Genomic DNA, 17,293 nt, shown 5'->3' with positions numbered 1-17,293 from the left:
GATAGAATTCTCTGTGACCTTAGCTTTGCCACTTGTGGATAGCCCCTTGCCCTACCTGCCTAGTTAAAGTGTCCAGGGAGAGGAATGGGAATTGGGTCCAGGCAAGGGTCAACATGTCTTTGAGGGATAGGGTTTTCCAAGAGCCATGAAACAGGTACTGGATCCAACAGAAATGAGTAGCTGTCATCTCATATCTAATCTCCCCTTCTTGGGAAGTTTGCTGAAATGGAACTGCAGCTACAGAAGGCTCTGAAAAGTCTGCTTTCAAATATGGGCATCAGATGGAAATCACATAGGTGATTCTTACAGATGATCTATGGAGGGAGAGCACCCATCCTTGTCCTCCTAGATCCCATGGTGGCTTTCAGTACTGTTGACCACTGTACCCTTCTGAGTTTTTTTTTTTCCTCTGTTCCTTACCGTTTACCTCACCCAGCACTTTCTTATAGATGTTAATCTTCAATATCAGTTCAAGGTGAGGTATCTTCGTGATGATACTCAGCTGTACATCTCTACCCTGGATGCAGTGGAAGCTACAGGAGAAGTTTGTACTCATTGACTAGAGGCTGTCATGGTCTGCATAAAGACGGATGAGGTTGGACTTCACCCAAAGAAGATGGAGTAACTGATAATTCAGAAGCCTACTAATTCCAGGGCTGTACCTTCAGTTGTTGATGGGGTACTGCTCCCACAGAAACAGCAGGTTAGCAATGTGTAGGTCCTCTTGGATAAATGGTTCCTATTCAAAGAGGAGCTAGGAGGTCTGTTGCCCAGCTTCAGCTGGTGCGCCAGTTGCAGCCTTATCTGGAACAGGACGCACTGAGGATGCTCACTCAAAATCTATACGACTTTTCAGCCAAGACACCTGTCATCGTTACAGTAGGACTGAAGACTTAAAAAGATGCCTACATTTGGGGAGGAGAACATCTCTTAGTTACATTACTATAATTTGCTCTACATGAGGCTTTCCTTGAAGATCGGTCAGACATTTCAGCTAGCCCAAAATGCCCTGTCCTCTATGCTTCCTGGCCAGTTGCAATACAGGTAGTCCCCAGTTTAAGAGCAAGTTCTGTTCCTAAGGTCTAACCTTAAGTCGAATTTGTATGTAAGCCAGAGCAATACTATTGTGTAATACTGTATAAGTAGTATTGTGTAATTAACTCGAACCATTGTATATTTAACTCAAATTTTGCTACAATAGGCTCCATTCTTAACTATGGGTCATTGGTAAACCAGGCATTCTTAACCCAGAGACTACCTGTACTTCCATATTAAGTTGCTACTGGGGGAGTTGAACTGGCTACCATGGTGTTTCTGAGTGCAGTTCAAGCTGTTGGTCACTATCTTTAAAGCTATAAATGGCTCAGAGCCAAAGTATCAAAGAGCTACTTTTCCCAGATTTTGCTTCACCTGATCTGGATGAACAAGGAGTACTTACTAATACTTACCCCATCTGCCAGGAAGTATGGCAGAATGAGATAATAGAACAGATTGTATTTGAATTATATTTTTTAATATTCAGCTATGTTTCAGACTCTCCAGAAATAAAAAAGTAACACAGTGGCAAATAGCTAAAGTTGATTAGACTAATGGATTATGGGGACTGTTGGAGTTCTAGTTTCTTGGAAGACCAGCTTGGTGACAGAGCCTAGCTGATCCTTAACTGATCTTGAAGAATTAAGCAGGATCATACTTGGCTTCTACTTCAGTGGTAGATCATTATCCAGCTCTGTAGGATAAATTGTGAAGTTGCAAAACATTCCAGAAACTGTAGCAAACCACTTTTGTATAGTTACTAAAACAACATGGACTGGCCCATCTATTCTATTTTTTACTTGATTACATTTCTTCAAAATTATTGTTTAGTATACAGAGCAGTCACTAAATGTGTAATTCCCAAAAGTAATCTGATTTGTATTTGTAACGATGCACAATTTTTTTAAACTAAATAAACTAAATCTATATACTACTAAAACTCTCGTGTCTGTAACATTCAACTGGGTGAAATGGTGTGTCACAGGGTAGCAATTTTTGAACCAAAGTTCCTCAGATGGAAACAGAATGTGTCCAAAATCCGGGACCCACGACTCCTGTGGGATTGAAATTTGGGGAATTTGTGCCCGCTTCAGCACTGCTGTGCTGCCGCACCACCGTGGTCAGCCCAGGTCACATGATCGTCATGCCCCAACCTCTTTCCCGCCTCCCTGTGGCCCCTGCATCCAAACAGCTGGCAGCAAGGGCCAACAGGCGAGTGGCGATTGGCTGCTTTGGAACCAAACCTGACATTTTAAATCTCTTAACAGTGGTGGGTGTTGAGGAAAGAACAAGGGAGTGACTCGAATGCCTGCTGGTGATATAGGGCTGGCTGGGGGGCACCAGTTATCAGCAGGTGAGTCCTCTTCGTCCCTCAAGGGAGGGGCCCTTTGGGGACACAGAATGGGGAACGCGGATGCAGTTTTCCTCGTGGTCTGCGGCTCCCTTTATTCTACCTCTTCCCAGCAAAGTGGTAGGCAGCTCTGTGGGTCAGCCAAGGAGGAAGAGGCTTCACCGGTGCTCTCCTGAGGGTCATGAGGGGAGGGCAAACAGCGCAAGCCTATATTATATGTGGAAAGGGAAGGAGGGAGGGAAGGATGAAGGAAGATTTCTGATGCTCCCTGCCAGCTTCTCATAAGGAAAGTCAAGGGGGAAGCCAGCCGGAGGTCAGAAGTCGCTCCCACTCCCACTGCTTTTTTGCTCTTGGTCATTCTGTTTCTCTGTTTAAGTAAGGAAGTATCTCTGAAACATTAACCCAACAGGTCACGGATTGTCTAGTAGTTTAACTAAAAACTGAATCTCGGTCTTGTCCATCATATTTTGTAGGAGTGATACTTTTAAAATCTTGGCATTGTTTGTGCTCTTTAATATTACCTTTTTTATTCTCTCACAAATACTTTTCACACCTTGTAATGCACCTGTGAGGCCTAAACTGAACAGGACAATCCAGATTGGCATGGCCTCCTCCTCCTCCTTACTCTTTGTTCAACCTTCTCCTTTATTCACCAGCTCTCATGTTTGTTAAAGGAAGTGCATATAATGTTCACTCCAACATTTGCAATGCTATGCGTAATCATGGACTCTGATAAAGCAGATGCCACCATTATTTGACATGTTAGATTTGTATGCAAACAAATGGAAATTCAAGAGTTAAATTCCTCTTCAGTTCTCCTCTCTAAACATAGGGAGCTTGAGAGAGGAGAGGAAGGATTTTACATTTCAAGCATAGATCATTTGCAGACATTTTAAAGAGTCTGATGTAGAATGAGCCCGTGAACAATTCATTTTTAAAATTCTCACACATGTTGCATGGTTTTTGCAGTGCCTATTCCAAAATTTGTTTATTTGTTAGACTTATATCCTGCCTTTTGTCTAAGAGCTCAAAAGGGCATACATAATGCTCCCATGCTCCCTTCTTCTTCTCTCCACTGCAGCAATCCTCTGAGGTAAGTTGAGCTCAGAGCCACTGAGCTTTTTTTCCAATAATTTTATTAAAGATTATATACAACAAATAAAACTGATACAAAAACCCAATACAAAATTATGTTTACAAAAATAATATAAGGAAGCACAGAGAAAAGAAAAATCCCCCCAGAATAAAAATAAAAAGAAACTTCCCCCTTCATCCCCAGCAGGTATATACAACATTAACAACTTATCACTGCCTCTTAAAATACTACCAAATACATCTTCATCCATACTTCATCCCATTTTCTATAGACCCATCTCTAAATCCTCATCTTATTAATCAACAAAAGGTTGATTAACTGATATAGCTAAGTAAGTAAGAGAGAAAAAAAATCAAACTCCAAGGTGATTAAAAAGAGGAGATTTAGACAAACTTTGAGTTCTCAAAAGGCTACATTAATGGCTCAGAGCTTGGTGAAACCCGCAAATCCCAGCTAATCTCACCAAAAAAAAAAACAACCAGCTGTCCGGAATGCATGAGCATAATCTCAAGATCTGTCTTTTATCCAGGGTGAATTACTGGCAATCTGGATCCACATCCAGCTGCCTTTTGGCAGCAATGTCTCTTGCAGAGTTCGGGATGTCAGTTCTCTAGCCTCGCCAGAAATCAAGTCCTGAGCCATTCAGTAAGCTTCTGTGGCTGAAGGTAGACTTCAATGTGTGTCCCTCTGCTGCCATTCTAACACTCAAATGCAAGAATATTTCAATACTTAGAAATTATTTGCATCTTGTAAACTACATTAGGAAGGGTTTTGCTTTTAAAGATGGCTTAGAAGTATTTAATTTAAAAATAAGTTATTCAGATAAACACATTATTTATTCATGATTAGATATATATACATTGCTGATCATCAAAGTCTGTTGATTCTAGTGGACTGTAAAGAACATTTACACACTTTATTTTTAGAAATTCTTTGTGAATTGAAATGTATATTTAACAATATACTAGTAAGTTTTTTATATTTATTTTATTTGTATATGTTTATATATATGATTTTTTAAAAATAAAGGCATCTTTATATATTGCTGTCTTATGGATTGGCCACCTTTGATGGCATTCACTGTGATATATTAGTGATCTGGGTAAAAATCTCTAAGCCATTTATAAAACTGCAGTTAATTTCACCAAAAATGTTTTCAGTACTTTTAAAGAACAACAGTCCAGTTGTCTGATTTTAATGGAACATCCATAGGTTTCCTTAAATGAACCATATCTCATTACTAAGCTTTCATATTCTACCTCATGGTGTAGCAATAAGCTTATAAAGAAAATGGAATTTTTGCATTGAATAAGAAATAGACTGAAAGTCAATCTAAAGTTTTGTGGAGTTAGTATGCTTGGCATGTAAATCCCTACTGGACCAAGGCCTCTATATATTAAAATTATTTATATATTAATATTAAAATTCTGACTTGTACAACAAGCCTCAGAATTGGTTAGGTAAGAATTACTTTAGATGTGACCAGTGACATATTTTACTCCTCTTTCAATAAATACTGATGTTTTAAAGCTTCCCTTCAAGAAAGTTTTACAGTGTGAAAATTTGCTGTGTGGGGGGGGGGGGGGTGTTACTCTTGAAAAGTTACAATTCAAAGCAGATCTGAATCAGGTAATCCCTGGGTTAAGAACACCCAGTTTAAGGATGATCCATAATTAAGCACGGAGCCTATTGTAGCAAAATTCAAGTTAAATACACCATGATTCAAGTTAAATATTACTTGTACAGAATTATACAATAATACTGTTCCAGCTTACATATAAATTTGACTTAAAGACAGACCTTGAGAATGGAACTCGTTCTTAAACTGGGGACTGCTTGTATTCAGAATTAGATGAATATAGTAGTTATACTGGACATAAATCATTATGTATTATATCTATATATGAGAACACTTACAAAGGAGGCTGCTGGGTTGCTTTACTTAGGTTTTGAAACCTGGGACTTTGGAGTCCTTGGGGTTTTCTTGGTTGGTTATTTTCTTGCAGACGTTTTGTTACCTGGCTAGGTATCATCTTCAGTGCTAGAAGGGAGTGGGGTTTGCTTTCTGTTCATATACAATAGTCAGTGTTGGTGGGGGGTTGTTTTTTCCCTGGTACCTTGATTAGGCTGTTGTTTACTGCTTGATTGCTTGTCTGGTGTTAATCCTGGTGTTAATCTCTGCTTATCTGGGTATTGATTGCTGGTGAGGAAGTACTCTGGTCTTTTTGTTTCCCTTTTATTGTCTCTTTTGAATGGTTTGTAAATGTTGTTTATGTGCCTGTGGATGGATGGCTTGTCTGAATACCAAGCTTCCAGGAATTCCCTCTCGTGTTTGGATTTAGCTTGGTCTAAGATGCTGACAGTTTCTTGGGACTTTATCGTGATTATAGCTAAATTCTTGGGATCTTGAGTGAGTAATTGAATGAAAGCTGACTTACTCTTCATATATATTTAGGGATATATTGGCCTTTTTTTCTTCAAAGTTATGGTGTAGGAATGGTTAGTTCAGAATGCAATTCATTCAAGGATTGTGATATTGAACTCATTTCTGGGTTCTATCACTAATGAATTTTTGAACTTCCATGCAAAATATTACACTCTTCTGATACCTGCTTATCACAGTCAGAACTTGAGATTAAAGTTTTCTGGAGGCTGATAGACTTGATAAGGTTCTAGTTCAAGTAGTGAGATTGCCATTCAGGAAGAATGACTCAAAAATATTTCAAGGCTGGAATTGCAAGCTTCTTCTGGTTCAGGCCATTTACTTTCTACGCATAATTTTCATTCTTCTTGTTTTTTAACAGAACTTGATAAATGGTTAACTTACACATTCCTAACTTGTCTTAACTCTCTCCTTTTTATCTCCCCCTCCCTCCCTCCCTCCCTCAGGGACATGGTATTCATGATGCTCCTTTGGTAACTTCTCATCTGATTTTCAGTCTTCTTTGTTTACTCATCCTTTCCCCTGAATTCAGGGGAGCTATGAATTTCTTCATTTGTGAACTCGGCAGTTATTCATCTCGTAGAGCTTCAAGATTTGGGATGAAACTTAAAGAGAGCAAGGCCTGTTTTCTTAAATTAGAAGCACATCTGTGTGTGTGCATGTTTGTGTGTATGTAAAAAATTAAAAATACCAGTTCAAGAGTAGGGGATTTAGCAGCTTTATTTCATGTGTTATATAGCTCTTCTATAAACTTCATTTAGATGTACGATGCAGTTAAAAAAGGGTGTAGAATGATAAGATGAAACTCTAGCCAAGTTAATTTCTCTACTGTAGTAAATTGATAAAAACACTGGAATAATATATTTTGCTGTGGAAAAACATGAAGTGAAATCCTGAAATTATATTGTGGTTAAAAGTTTTTTTTTTCTTTTGATCAATCACCATGTTTGAAGAAACTGAAATGACTCATTACTAGTTTAATGTTGATGTTTCAGTATCTGCTTTTTAAAAATCTGCTTTATACAAGCAGAGATTCTTCTGGAATAGCTGTTGCCATGACTTCATAATATTTCCTGAAATATGCTTATTTTTAGTCTGTCACTGCATAGCATTGGTACTTTGAACAGGTTTTAGCATTAATTTAATCTTAGTCCATGAGAAAGTAGTTTATTAATAGAAATGCTTTGACTTCTCTGTTTGAAAAGTGTTTTTAGCATAATGTACATCAAAAAGCTTTAAATGAGTTGTACAAATTTAAGATATGTTTAAGTAGATATTGGATTAAAACTCTCAAAAAGAATCTTTTGGATTCTTCAACTTCTTTGTGTTTTCAACCATTTTGTTTGCAATTTTCCATTTTTTTCTTTGCCACTTCCAGCTTGCTTAAATAATGTACTGAAAATCTGCTAAAATACTTGCAGGGATTTCTTCTTGGCCTTAATATCATAGCAGTGCTTTCATTTGTCTTGAATCAACTTCAGCTTCTCTTGTACTACTGTATGTGACTTGTGATTTTGCAAATTTTTCCTTGGCATGAAAAAGTAGTGTTGGAAGAAAATCTTAACCAAGTTCATTTCAAGCCTGGAATAAAATGCATAGGCAGTTGCTTGAAACAGAGGTAAAAGTTTATTTCTGAGAGCACAGCACACAGAATTGGGTCTTAGAGGTGGCCACAAGCAAAAATTCCCAAAGAGCCCATTATATAGGAAAATCTTGCCTTTGAGTCCACCCTTGAAAAGTTCTTAGAAAGTATAATTAGCCAGAGTTCCAAGAGGGGGCGCTCTGAGGTCAGGCACCCCACTAAGCAGGTTTCCTCTAATCAAGCATCCTGTGTTTGCCTGTCTAGCACTGCCTGATTGGTGTTGAACTGAGGTATTTGCCTGTCTGGCACCATCTGATTGGTGTACAGATCTCTTCCGGCAAGAGATCTTTTGTTATTTGATTAAGGTTTTGGTTAAGTTCACAGAATGCTAGCTCTTCCTGCCAGATCTTTTGTTATTTGATTAGGGAGAACTTTTCACCTAGGTTCAAGGAATCTTGACTGTTCCTGCCACATTTTAAACTTTTGGGTGAGCTAATTGTAAATTTTACCTTGATTGCTGTGGAAAGATTAAATGGCAGGGTGAGACAAGTGAGAAGGTTTGGCTTCCTGCTTTCATGGAGGAAGAGTTTGATTTCCTTCTCAAAGTAGTCAGTTAAATTCTCTGGATCTGCAACTTCCCTGGTCCAGCTTTCCTTCACCACATCCAAGTGCTTCAGCAATGCAGAGTAAAAAATTGGGCCCTGATCTGTTAGAATCTCATTGGGTGTACCTATCCTACTGAACAGCTTCAGTATTTCATTTGCAATGACTTTGTAATTAATATGCACAAGGGTATCTCGTTCCATCACTACAGATCACCAAGTTAAACTGGTTCCTTTTAACAAATTTTGGCAAGAGAGCAGTTAGGTCCATGGCTATTCTGAAAAATAGAACAGGGTCCAAAGAAATTATTTCCATAGGAGCTGTTAGAAATAAACCTTAAGAAGTTCGTCTTTGCTCGGGGAATAAAATACACAGGTAGTTACTTGAAGGAGAGATAAGACAGTATTTCCCAGAACCTAATACACAGAATGATCAGCTGTCAGGGTGGCACTCAGGATTTCGCCAGGAGTTCTTTACGTAGATTGTGCTATTGTACTTTGAAAGGTGTGAAAGAATGCCTGCCCTCCAGGAATTCTTAGAAAGTGTAGTTAGCCAGGTTTCAAGAGAGAGTGCTCAGGTGAAAGCATAATTGGCTGGATCTCTAGAAGGCAGCATTCTGGGGTCAGGCACCCTACTGAGCTGAGGCATCCTGTGTTTTCCTTATCTTGTTGTTGCTTAGTCGTTAAGTCGTGTCTGACTCTTCGTGACCCCATGAACCATATTGCGCCAGGCCTTCCTGTCCTTCACTGCCTCCCTGAGTTTGCTCAGTTTCATGCTCATTTCTTCAGTGATGCTATCTAACCATCTCATCCTCTGCCGTCCTCTTCTCCTTTTGCCTTCAATCTTTCCCAGCATCAGGGTCTTCTCCAAAGAGATCTCTCTTCCCATTAGGTGACCAAAGTATCTGAGCTTGAGCTTCATTATTGATTTCCTTATCTAGTACTGTCTAATTGAAATGTAGGTCTCTTCCAGGGAAGAGATCTTTTGTCATTTAATTAAGGCTTCAAGGAATGTTGGCTCTTCCTGCCAGGTCTTTTGTTATTTGATTTTAGGGAGATCTTTTGGCTGGGATGAAGGACTCTTGACTTTTCCTGCCACATTTTAATCCTTTTAGGTGAGCCCATTCTAACTGTAAATTTTAATCTTATACCTTGATTGCTGTTGAGATATTGAATGACAGGGTGAGACAAATGGGAAGCTTTGATTTCCTGCTGACCTGGGGGAAGAATTTGATTTCCTTCTCACAGAGCCTTTTCCTGTTTTGCTTTGGGTTTCACATACTGACTTTCTGGGCAGGATTGATAATGACTGTTCAAATATTTAGTTATTCCTGACCAAAAAAATCTACCTTTCAGCCTAATTTGTCTCTTGCTCCCTGTGACTTTAAAAGTGGTTTTAATGGGCAAGTTTCAGTAAATTTGTTCTGAAATTATATAGATCCATAATATGCTACTCCCCCCACCCGCCAGAGCTGGAGTTTTTTCTAACTCTGTGTAGGAACCCCTTTTCAAGAAATTGCATGTTCTACCCACACTATCCTTATATAGTTTGTTAAAGAACGGCCTTTTTCTTGGAAGGGTCGAATATCTATCTTTCATTTCTGCTACAAAGGCTGGCCTCATCAGTTTGTTGAACTATTTTTTTCCCCATGGCTGCTTTCCCAGACTGATGAATCTAGATGGGAAGGTAAGATTTCAGAAAATGCTTCCCTTCTTCCCTTACCCCTGCTCTGCTTTTTTCCTGCTTTTATAACTTTTGGTTTCTGCCATAGTAGAAACCATGACTACCTTTTCTTTCTGCTGGTGTTGTAGTGTAGGACGTACCAACTGCCCATATATTTGGAGCTGAATACCAATAATTACATCGTATGGCAACCTCTTTGCAATAGCAACAGTGATTTTCTGCCCTAAAGCTTGAACCTTCTGCTTCAGGGCCATTGACTTCTGTGAGTACCATTCCCATTTTCTGCTGGGAACTGTGCTGGAGAGCTAAGGTTTGAGCTAAGGCTTGAACATCTTCTTGGGACGGGCTTTATTTATTTACTCATTCAGTTTAGAGGCTACTCAACCTCACAAGATTCTGGGTGGCTTACTATATTAAAAGCAATGAGAACAATAAAACAATGAGAACAAGGTCATGTGCATCCAAAAAAAGAGGGATTCTTAATTGGACAAATTCCTAGAGGAGCTATACCCCAGGCCTGAGGGAATAGCCATGTTTTCAGCAACTTTTTGAGTGTCATTAAGGTAGGAGCCGTATGGATCTCTTGGGGGAGGGGGTTCCAGAGTGCAGACACCACAACACAGCACAATTCCTAGGTCCCAATAGTTGGCATTGCTTGATCAAGGGGACCTGGTACACACCCACTCTGCCTGATCTTATTTGCCCCAGATAAACAGATCCCATGTCATGAAGGGCTTTGTAGTGATAACCGACACCTTGAAATGCACCTGAAAACCAGCTGGCAACCCATGCAACTCATGGAGCAGTGGTGATACATAGGCAAACTGAGACAGCTGTAGTTTCCACATAATCTTCGGACAGCCCTTACTACATCACATTGCAACAGTCCATTTGTGAGGTCAGTAGCCCAATGTTTCTTTTGCCACAATTATAACAGACATTTTTTTCCCCTCCTTTCTTTTCACTCTCCTTTGCTTTTCCCCATTTTGCCCCTGGGTCTGCCTTGTTATGAGGTTTTGCCTTTTGAGATGTGACTTTCATTTTTGGAGTTACACTCCCAGCTTTGGGACAGAGAGCCGGTTTGGTCTAGTGTGTGAATTGGAGAGTGTGAATTCTAGTCCCACCTTAGGCGTGAAAGCTGGCTGGGTGATTTTGGGCCAGTTTCTCTCTCTCTGCCCCTGACATTGGGCTCAGGTGACTGTTGGGTAATAAGATTAAGAGAAGACAAGAAATATAAATATCAACCTTTATATCTATTTCAAAATATACAAAAGAGAAAAATTAGGCATAAAATATATCTTCAACAATACATAAAAGTAACAACAAACAAATAAATAAATAATATAATACAAATATACCAAGACAGCAGGGAATTAAGCAGTGAGCCTAAAAGGAAAAATCAGAAAAGGCAAAAACGTAAGAAGAATACTTCTCTTATATACAAAGTTCGCCACCTGATCCAATTACATTCACAGCCAAAAAGCAATCTCTTGTTAACTCTATAGTTAATTCTATTAAAGCTGTAGATCTTGCAAATATCCAACAGTGACAAGCCAGTTGGTCAATTCCTCTTGCAACCAACGGATCAACATTTGGTGGATCTGGAAAAAAGCGGACTCTGCATGTGCAGGAAAAACGCTAGGAAGAAAAAAAAACAGCTCCAGGATGTTTGCCAAACTCAGAAATGCCATTTTAGTTATCTTCAGTTTTCTGGGCTGCCTAGTAACTTCAGCCAATTCTGCTGCCATCTATCTCAAATCAGGAAATTGTTCAAGAACTCAGAATCTAACTGGATCTGGTGCAGTTGCAAGGACTTTTGCTACTTCTGAGTTCTGGCCTCAGGTTAAAGACATGTCCAGCAAACTAGCCCATAGTTCTCTAACTCTCTCATGTTAGCCTTTGCCAATATGTATATGGGGTTACATCATATTGGTGCAGTATTGCTTAGTTCACTATCATAATCCTCTACAAGGCTAGCTGAATGTATGGTACTTTGGGTATCATGTACAGCTTGATAAACAAATCAATATAGGAAGAAATCAAACCTAAACTTTCCTTAGAAGCTCAAATAACAAGACTGTGGCTTTCCTATTTTGGACATATCATATGAAGAGAATGATCATTAGAGAAAGATATTGTGGATATTGTGCTTGGCAAGGTTGAAAGGAAATCAATAAAAGGAAGGCCAGCAACGATTGATATAATAGCAACAGCATAGATGCCATTCTAGCAATTATTAGCTGCCTGACTGAAGAGTGAACACAGTTCAGGAAAACTATCTGCAGGGTCACTAGAAGTCAGTATGACTTGATGGCAACTAACAACAACTTGCTCTAGGGATTTTACTGGTGAGGCCTGGAATAAGTCTTGCAACCCAGCCCTCTTTGGACCATTTACAGTCTTTTACAGACTTTTCAAACATCACAGTATAATAATAATAATCTATATCATAATTCTCATCCAATTTATGGTTGTTTCTAGAGACAGAAGCAGCAGTTACAGAAACACCTGTTCCATCTGTCCCAGATGTCTTAAGACCTAGATCTGTTTATGTTCCTTGTGGCAGCCTAAGCATGTTGAGCAATGGTTTGCAGTCTGTAGATCACCTAAGAGTTTCTCTGCTTCATTACTTGCTGCCGAAAGGGTTATACTGACCTTGGATTTAGCACCAGGAAACACTGCTAGGAGCTGCCCATTTCCTACATCTGCTGTGGCACCTTAAGCCTTAGAGCCCCAAGCAAACTCCTTGCCCTCCACCATTAAAAGATTTTTTTTGGCCTTGCCTAAGTCATATCTATCCTTGAAGTACTTTGGCTAATTGTCTTGTGTAAGCACAGGTTTGAGTCTGTCCTGTTCCTCTGGGGTAAAAAAACTCCATTAGAAACTAGCAGGACAATAGCATTCTGTAATCAAATTCCACTGCTGACACCATGTAATGTGAAGGCTGACACACTAACTTGACTACAGACTTTTTGTGAGTTCTTAGGATTTCAGTGCAAACTCTTCAAGTATATATTTTTTCCTGTTTTATTAGGTCTTTTTGAGTGTGTGTGTGCCTTCAAATCAGTGTTGACTCCTGGTGGGTGCCTGGACAAGTCCCTGCAGTTTTCTTGGCAAGGTTTCAGAAGTGGTTTGCCCTTGCCTTCTTCCCAGGGCAGAGAGAGAGTGATGGGCCCAAGGTCACTCAGCTGGCTTCATGCCTAAAGCAAAACTAAAACTCACGTTCTCTCTGTTTCTAGCCTGATGCTTTAACCACTACACCAAACTATCTGTCTTTATTAACATAGCACAGAGCAAAATAGGTTTTTACTTCTACTTTTTAAATTACCTCCTTTGCAAGGTAATTTACAGTTAGATGAACTGTGTGGACTCTCTGGCATTCTGCTGCTTTTTTCTCCTGATAACTGGTAGGGAAGGCATTAAGAAATCTTTATTTATTATGTACAAAGACCAGTACATAATAAAACCAATGGATCAACATCCGGCTGATTCAATAAAAAGCGGACTCTGCACATACGGGAAGACTCTACAGTAGAAAGAAATGTGTGTGTGTATGTGTATATGTTGGCAATTGGGAGGTGCAGTGCCGGTTGGGGAGAGAGAGGGTGTGTGGTCAAGAGTTGTGGTGCAGGTGAGGGAGGGTGTGAAGGGTACAGCGCAGGTTGGGGGTGTGGCATGGGTTGGGAGGATGTGGGGAGTGCGGCGTAGGTCATGGAAGGTGTGCAAGGGTATGGCGCAGGTCAGGGAGGGTGCACAGGGTTGCATTGTGGGTTGGGGAGGGTGCGTAAGGGTATACAAGAGGCGCAGGTTGTGAAGGGGGTGCGTGAGGGTGTAGTGCATGTCAGGGAGGGTGCTCTAGGGTGCAGCTCAGTGAGGGGGCGTGTGAGAGCATGGTGCCAGTCAGGGAGGGTGCGTGGGATTGTGAGTTGGGGAGGGTGCATGGGGTTGCGGCACAGGTTGGGGAGGGTGTGAGGTGTACAGGTCAGGGAGGGTGCGCAGGGGTCTGCAAGGGCGCAGTGCAGGTCAGGGAGGGTGTGACGGTGTGGAAGAGGTGCAACATGGGTTGGGGAGGGTGCGAGGTGTGCGGGTCTGGGAGGGTGTACGGGGGTATGGCGCTGGTTGGGGAGGATGCAATAGGATGCATGAGTGGTTGGCACAGTGCGAATGCAGAGGGGCTGAGGGAGGTTGTGTGGGTGCGGGAGTGACTTGCGACCTTCCCTGCCGGCTTCCCCATTGACTTTCTGAGGAAGCTGGCAGGGAAGGTTGCAAACAGTGATCATGGGGCACTGCAATTGGCTGTAAGTGTGAACCAGTTGCCAAGCACCCAGATCACAATCACATGACCATGAGGGTGCTGGGACAGCCGGAACTCTGAGGACTGGTCATAACCACCATTTGTTTACCACTGTCATAAATTCTAATGGTCGCTGAGCAAATGGTTGTAGGTCGAGGAATACCTGTATATAAAAATTTAGCTGCATTTAGAGTAACAGTGATGCCTGTCTGAAAGTAAAAGTTGTAAGTGAAATTGATTAGAATGTCTGGGAAATTTGTTTAAATGTGGGGTTATCAAATCTGACTATGGGCCACCATAAAACAGGCAGTATAATAAAATGTATTTAACAATTTTGATAGCTCCTTTGCTACATGAGGGGGAAGGAATTCAATCATAGCTTGAGACTGAAAATGCACCATAAAGGGAACTTTTTCCTCTACTGAACATTATACAGTGTAAAAATTGATTTTGCATGTATGTACACTGCTCTATTTCTGAAGAGACTGACTATTAACCTGAATAAAGAAAAAGAGCTAAAGATACTAGCTAGTATTTTTTTCTTTCAGGCCAGCCATGGCTCCTTCTCTGGAAGGTTGAACTTAGTCTCTCCTGTCTCAGTCTTCTGACTCCCCAAAACCCCCTGCACCAGGTAGATTATGTCCCACACTTGGCCTCACTTTTCTTCAGCACAGTTCTCTGGATTTTCCCCTGCTCTTCCCCAAGAGTCTTCCAAGCTGTTCTCAAACCAACAACCCCAATATTCATTCCATCCCAGGAGGCAACATTGTTGATCTTTAAAACTACAGATTTTCAGCACCTAGTGCTGCCTAAATTCATCTTAGGTTTGCCAGCCAGTACACCTCTCCTATTAGGTTTCTCCTTCTTCCTCTCCCCATGGTCCCCCCTGTTTTTTTAAGACTCCATCTCTGCCAACTCAGGAGCCTCCTTTTCTTTCCCCTGTTCTTAATTTCTATCTAGCTCACTAGAACAAAGTGTTTTCTGGTGTTTGGGCTGCCTTTGACAGCCTCCATGACAGCTCCATGACAGATTCAAGAGGGACATGGCTGTCATAGTGTACAAGGCAAATCGATCTTTTGAGGCAAATGAAATAACAAGGTGGCTTGAGAAAAGAAATGTAGAGTAGGTACTATGTAGAAGAAATACAGTACTAGAAAAGGATAATATGCAACAGTCTTGAAGACCAAGTAAATCCCAGTTATCTTAGCCATGTAAATAAGGACTACTGTATAGCCTAAAACAAGATTACAAAGGACTGTGCTCAGTATTGGACATGAATTAGTAGTATGGTGGGTAGAATGAGTGAGAAATTCCTGATGGATCTTAGCTATTGGATTTTTAGATTTGATCAACAAAAACTGTATTTCAAGGGAGAAATAAGTACTAATAGCCAAAAAAAGACTTCCTATTGGAAGTGTTCAAACTGTTCATTTAACTTCAAGATAAACTTTTTTATCCTGAAGCTCTGAACTGGTTAGTCAGCTTTATGGTAACTTGGAAGCTAAGTAGATATTTGTATGTATCAGCAAGTCTCAGGGTGCAATTTTATGTACTGTAGTCTGATTATTGGAAGAAACGTGCACACATTGCAGCTCTGATTCTTCTGCAATTTCTGAGATGTAATTCTTGTTTCATTTAGTCTCTCACCAGGGATTGAAGAATGAAACTGCTGGAATGGATTCTTGAGCCTGAGTGTCACAGTTAATGTCCACTGAAGAATATTCAGGAAATGGCCAGTATGTCCAGGCTTTGCCATAGCTGATGCCATTAAGAAAGAGAGAACAAAGGCGCCTATCTGAAAAATCCACTTCTAGTTTTCTGAGCAGCCAAATTTAGCTGCTATACTGTAAAATCTCATCAAGAGCCTGGGCATTGTTATAATAAGTTCTTATTAAGGACCTTGACATATGTTGTTCAACATAAAATGTATAGTTGCCTTTAATATTTTATTGATATTAGCTGTCACCACAATTTCATAAGGCCATGTTTGGCAGGATAAAAAAAACAGCAAATAATACCTTGTTTTTTTAAAAAAGAGCAAATTTGTTTCTTATTGAACCATTTTTTTTCCCCATTTGCAGGATTTGAAGAACCAGGACTTACAGACACTGGATTGCAACTGGGTGGCTTGAGATGTCTGGCTCCTATGAGGATTCTGTTGGCGTTGAAGTTTTTAGTGGTAGCTTTTGGGAGGTAATTATAATTTTATTTAAATGTGTCTGAAGCAGAATGTTGATTGGTGGGTTGTATAAAATGTTTTGAGCTCAAAACGTTTTGAGTGTTCCGAACTTGAAACATGATCACAGCTGTAATTATAAGTCAAATTCCATGATGGGGGGATTATTAGAAAAGTGTTAGAAAATTAATTGCTGCTATTGTTTCTTTGAAGTTGAAATAGAATGTTTAGGAATGTAGAAAACTTACTGTTCTGGAAATCAATCTATTATTATTATTATTATTATTATTATTATTATTATTATTATTATTATTATTATTATTATTTAGCAAATGTATATAGCCACCCATCTCAGAAAAGGTAACTCTGGGCAGCTTACAAGCAAAATAACAATTAAAACCATATCACAATGTAAAAAAAATCAGACATAAATAACAAGAAAGATTTAAAAAAACAAAGGAATAAAAACATAAAAGAACCCCAAGATAGCAGGAAGACAACCATCATTTAGCCTCATTCAACCATTTTGCAGGCTCACCATGGAATCCCCAGGGTTGATGGAAGAACCACATTTTCAAGGCTTTCTGGGAGGCTAACAGAGATGGGACTAACCTCACCTTACGAGGAATGATGTTCCAGAGGGTGGGGCTACAGAGGGTGGGGCTACATGTCTCCTGGGTCCCCCCAGTTGGAACTCCTTAGCAGCAGGACGTGGAGCATACCTCTTCTGCTGGACCTTGGGTATAACCAGGAAGAGAAGTTCCCTCAAATGCTGCTGGAACACTTTGTTTTGCTTCCAAATCATACCAGTCTGCCTGTTCCTTGGGTAGTCCAGCAGTTTTTCAGAAGTTAATTATCCAACTGAAAGCAAATACTGTATTCTGGAGTTTTTTTAGTATGTTCTGTTCCTGGAATGGTGAGGTTTGCACATATCAATTATATATTGGATGGAGAAGCTACTAAGAAACCAACTAAAGTATTTGAGGGCTAGAATACATTTCTTAAAGTGAAAAGTGACCTGTTTGGGAAC

At 40.1% G+C, this 17,293-nt stretch overlaps 1 protein-coding gene across 5 annotated transcripts in view; it reads left to right on the top strand.

Annotated features, from left to right (window-relative positions):
- The window catches only part of PACSIN2 (protein kinase C and casein kinase substrate in neurons 2), an 87,170-nt gene that overhangs the window by 24,194 nt on the left and 45,683 nt on the right, over positions 1–17,293 (top strand). For 4 of the 5 annotated variants that reach the window (XM_088141588.1, XM_088141583.1, XM_088141587.1 and 1 more), the window contains one exon: positions 16,169–16,280. In XM_088141588.1, the coding sequence (XP_087997714.1) occupies positions 16,221–16,280 (60 nt within the window). In that variant the 5' untranslated portion in view covers positions 16,169–16,220. Of the gene's footprint in view, positions 1–15,726; positions 15,824–16,168; positions 16,281–17,293 lie in introns of all 5 variants that reach the window. The other variant, XM_088141585.1, reaches the window with a different exon arrangement.

The sequence above is a fragment of the Python bivittatus genome, unplaced genomic scaffold (genome assembly GCF_059951505.1).
Source record: "Python bivittatus isolate LINGU-HERP-01145 unplaced genomic scaffold, Pbiv_v1 ctg000330_np1212, whole genome shotgun sequence".
NCBI lineage: Eukaryota > Metazoa > Chordata > Lepidosauria > Squamata > Pythonidae > Python > Python bivittatus.
Note: the sequence above shows the minus strand (reverse complement) of the source record. Positions and strands in the feature narration are given on the sequence as shown.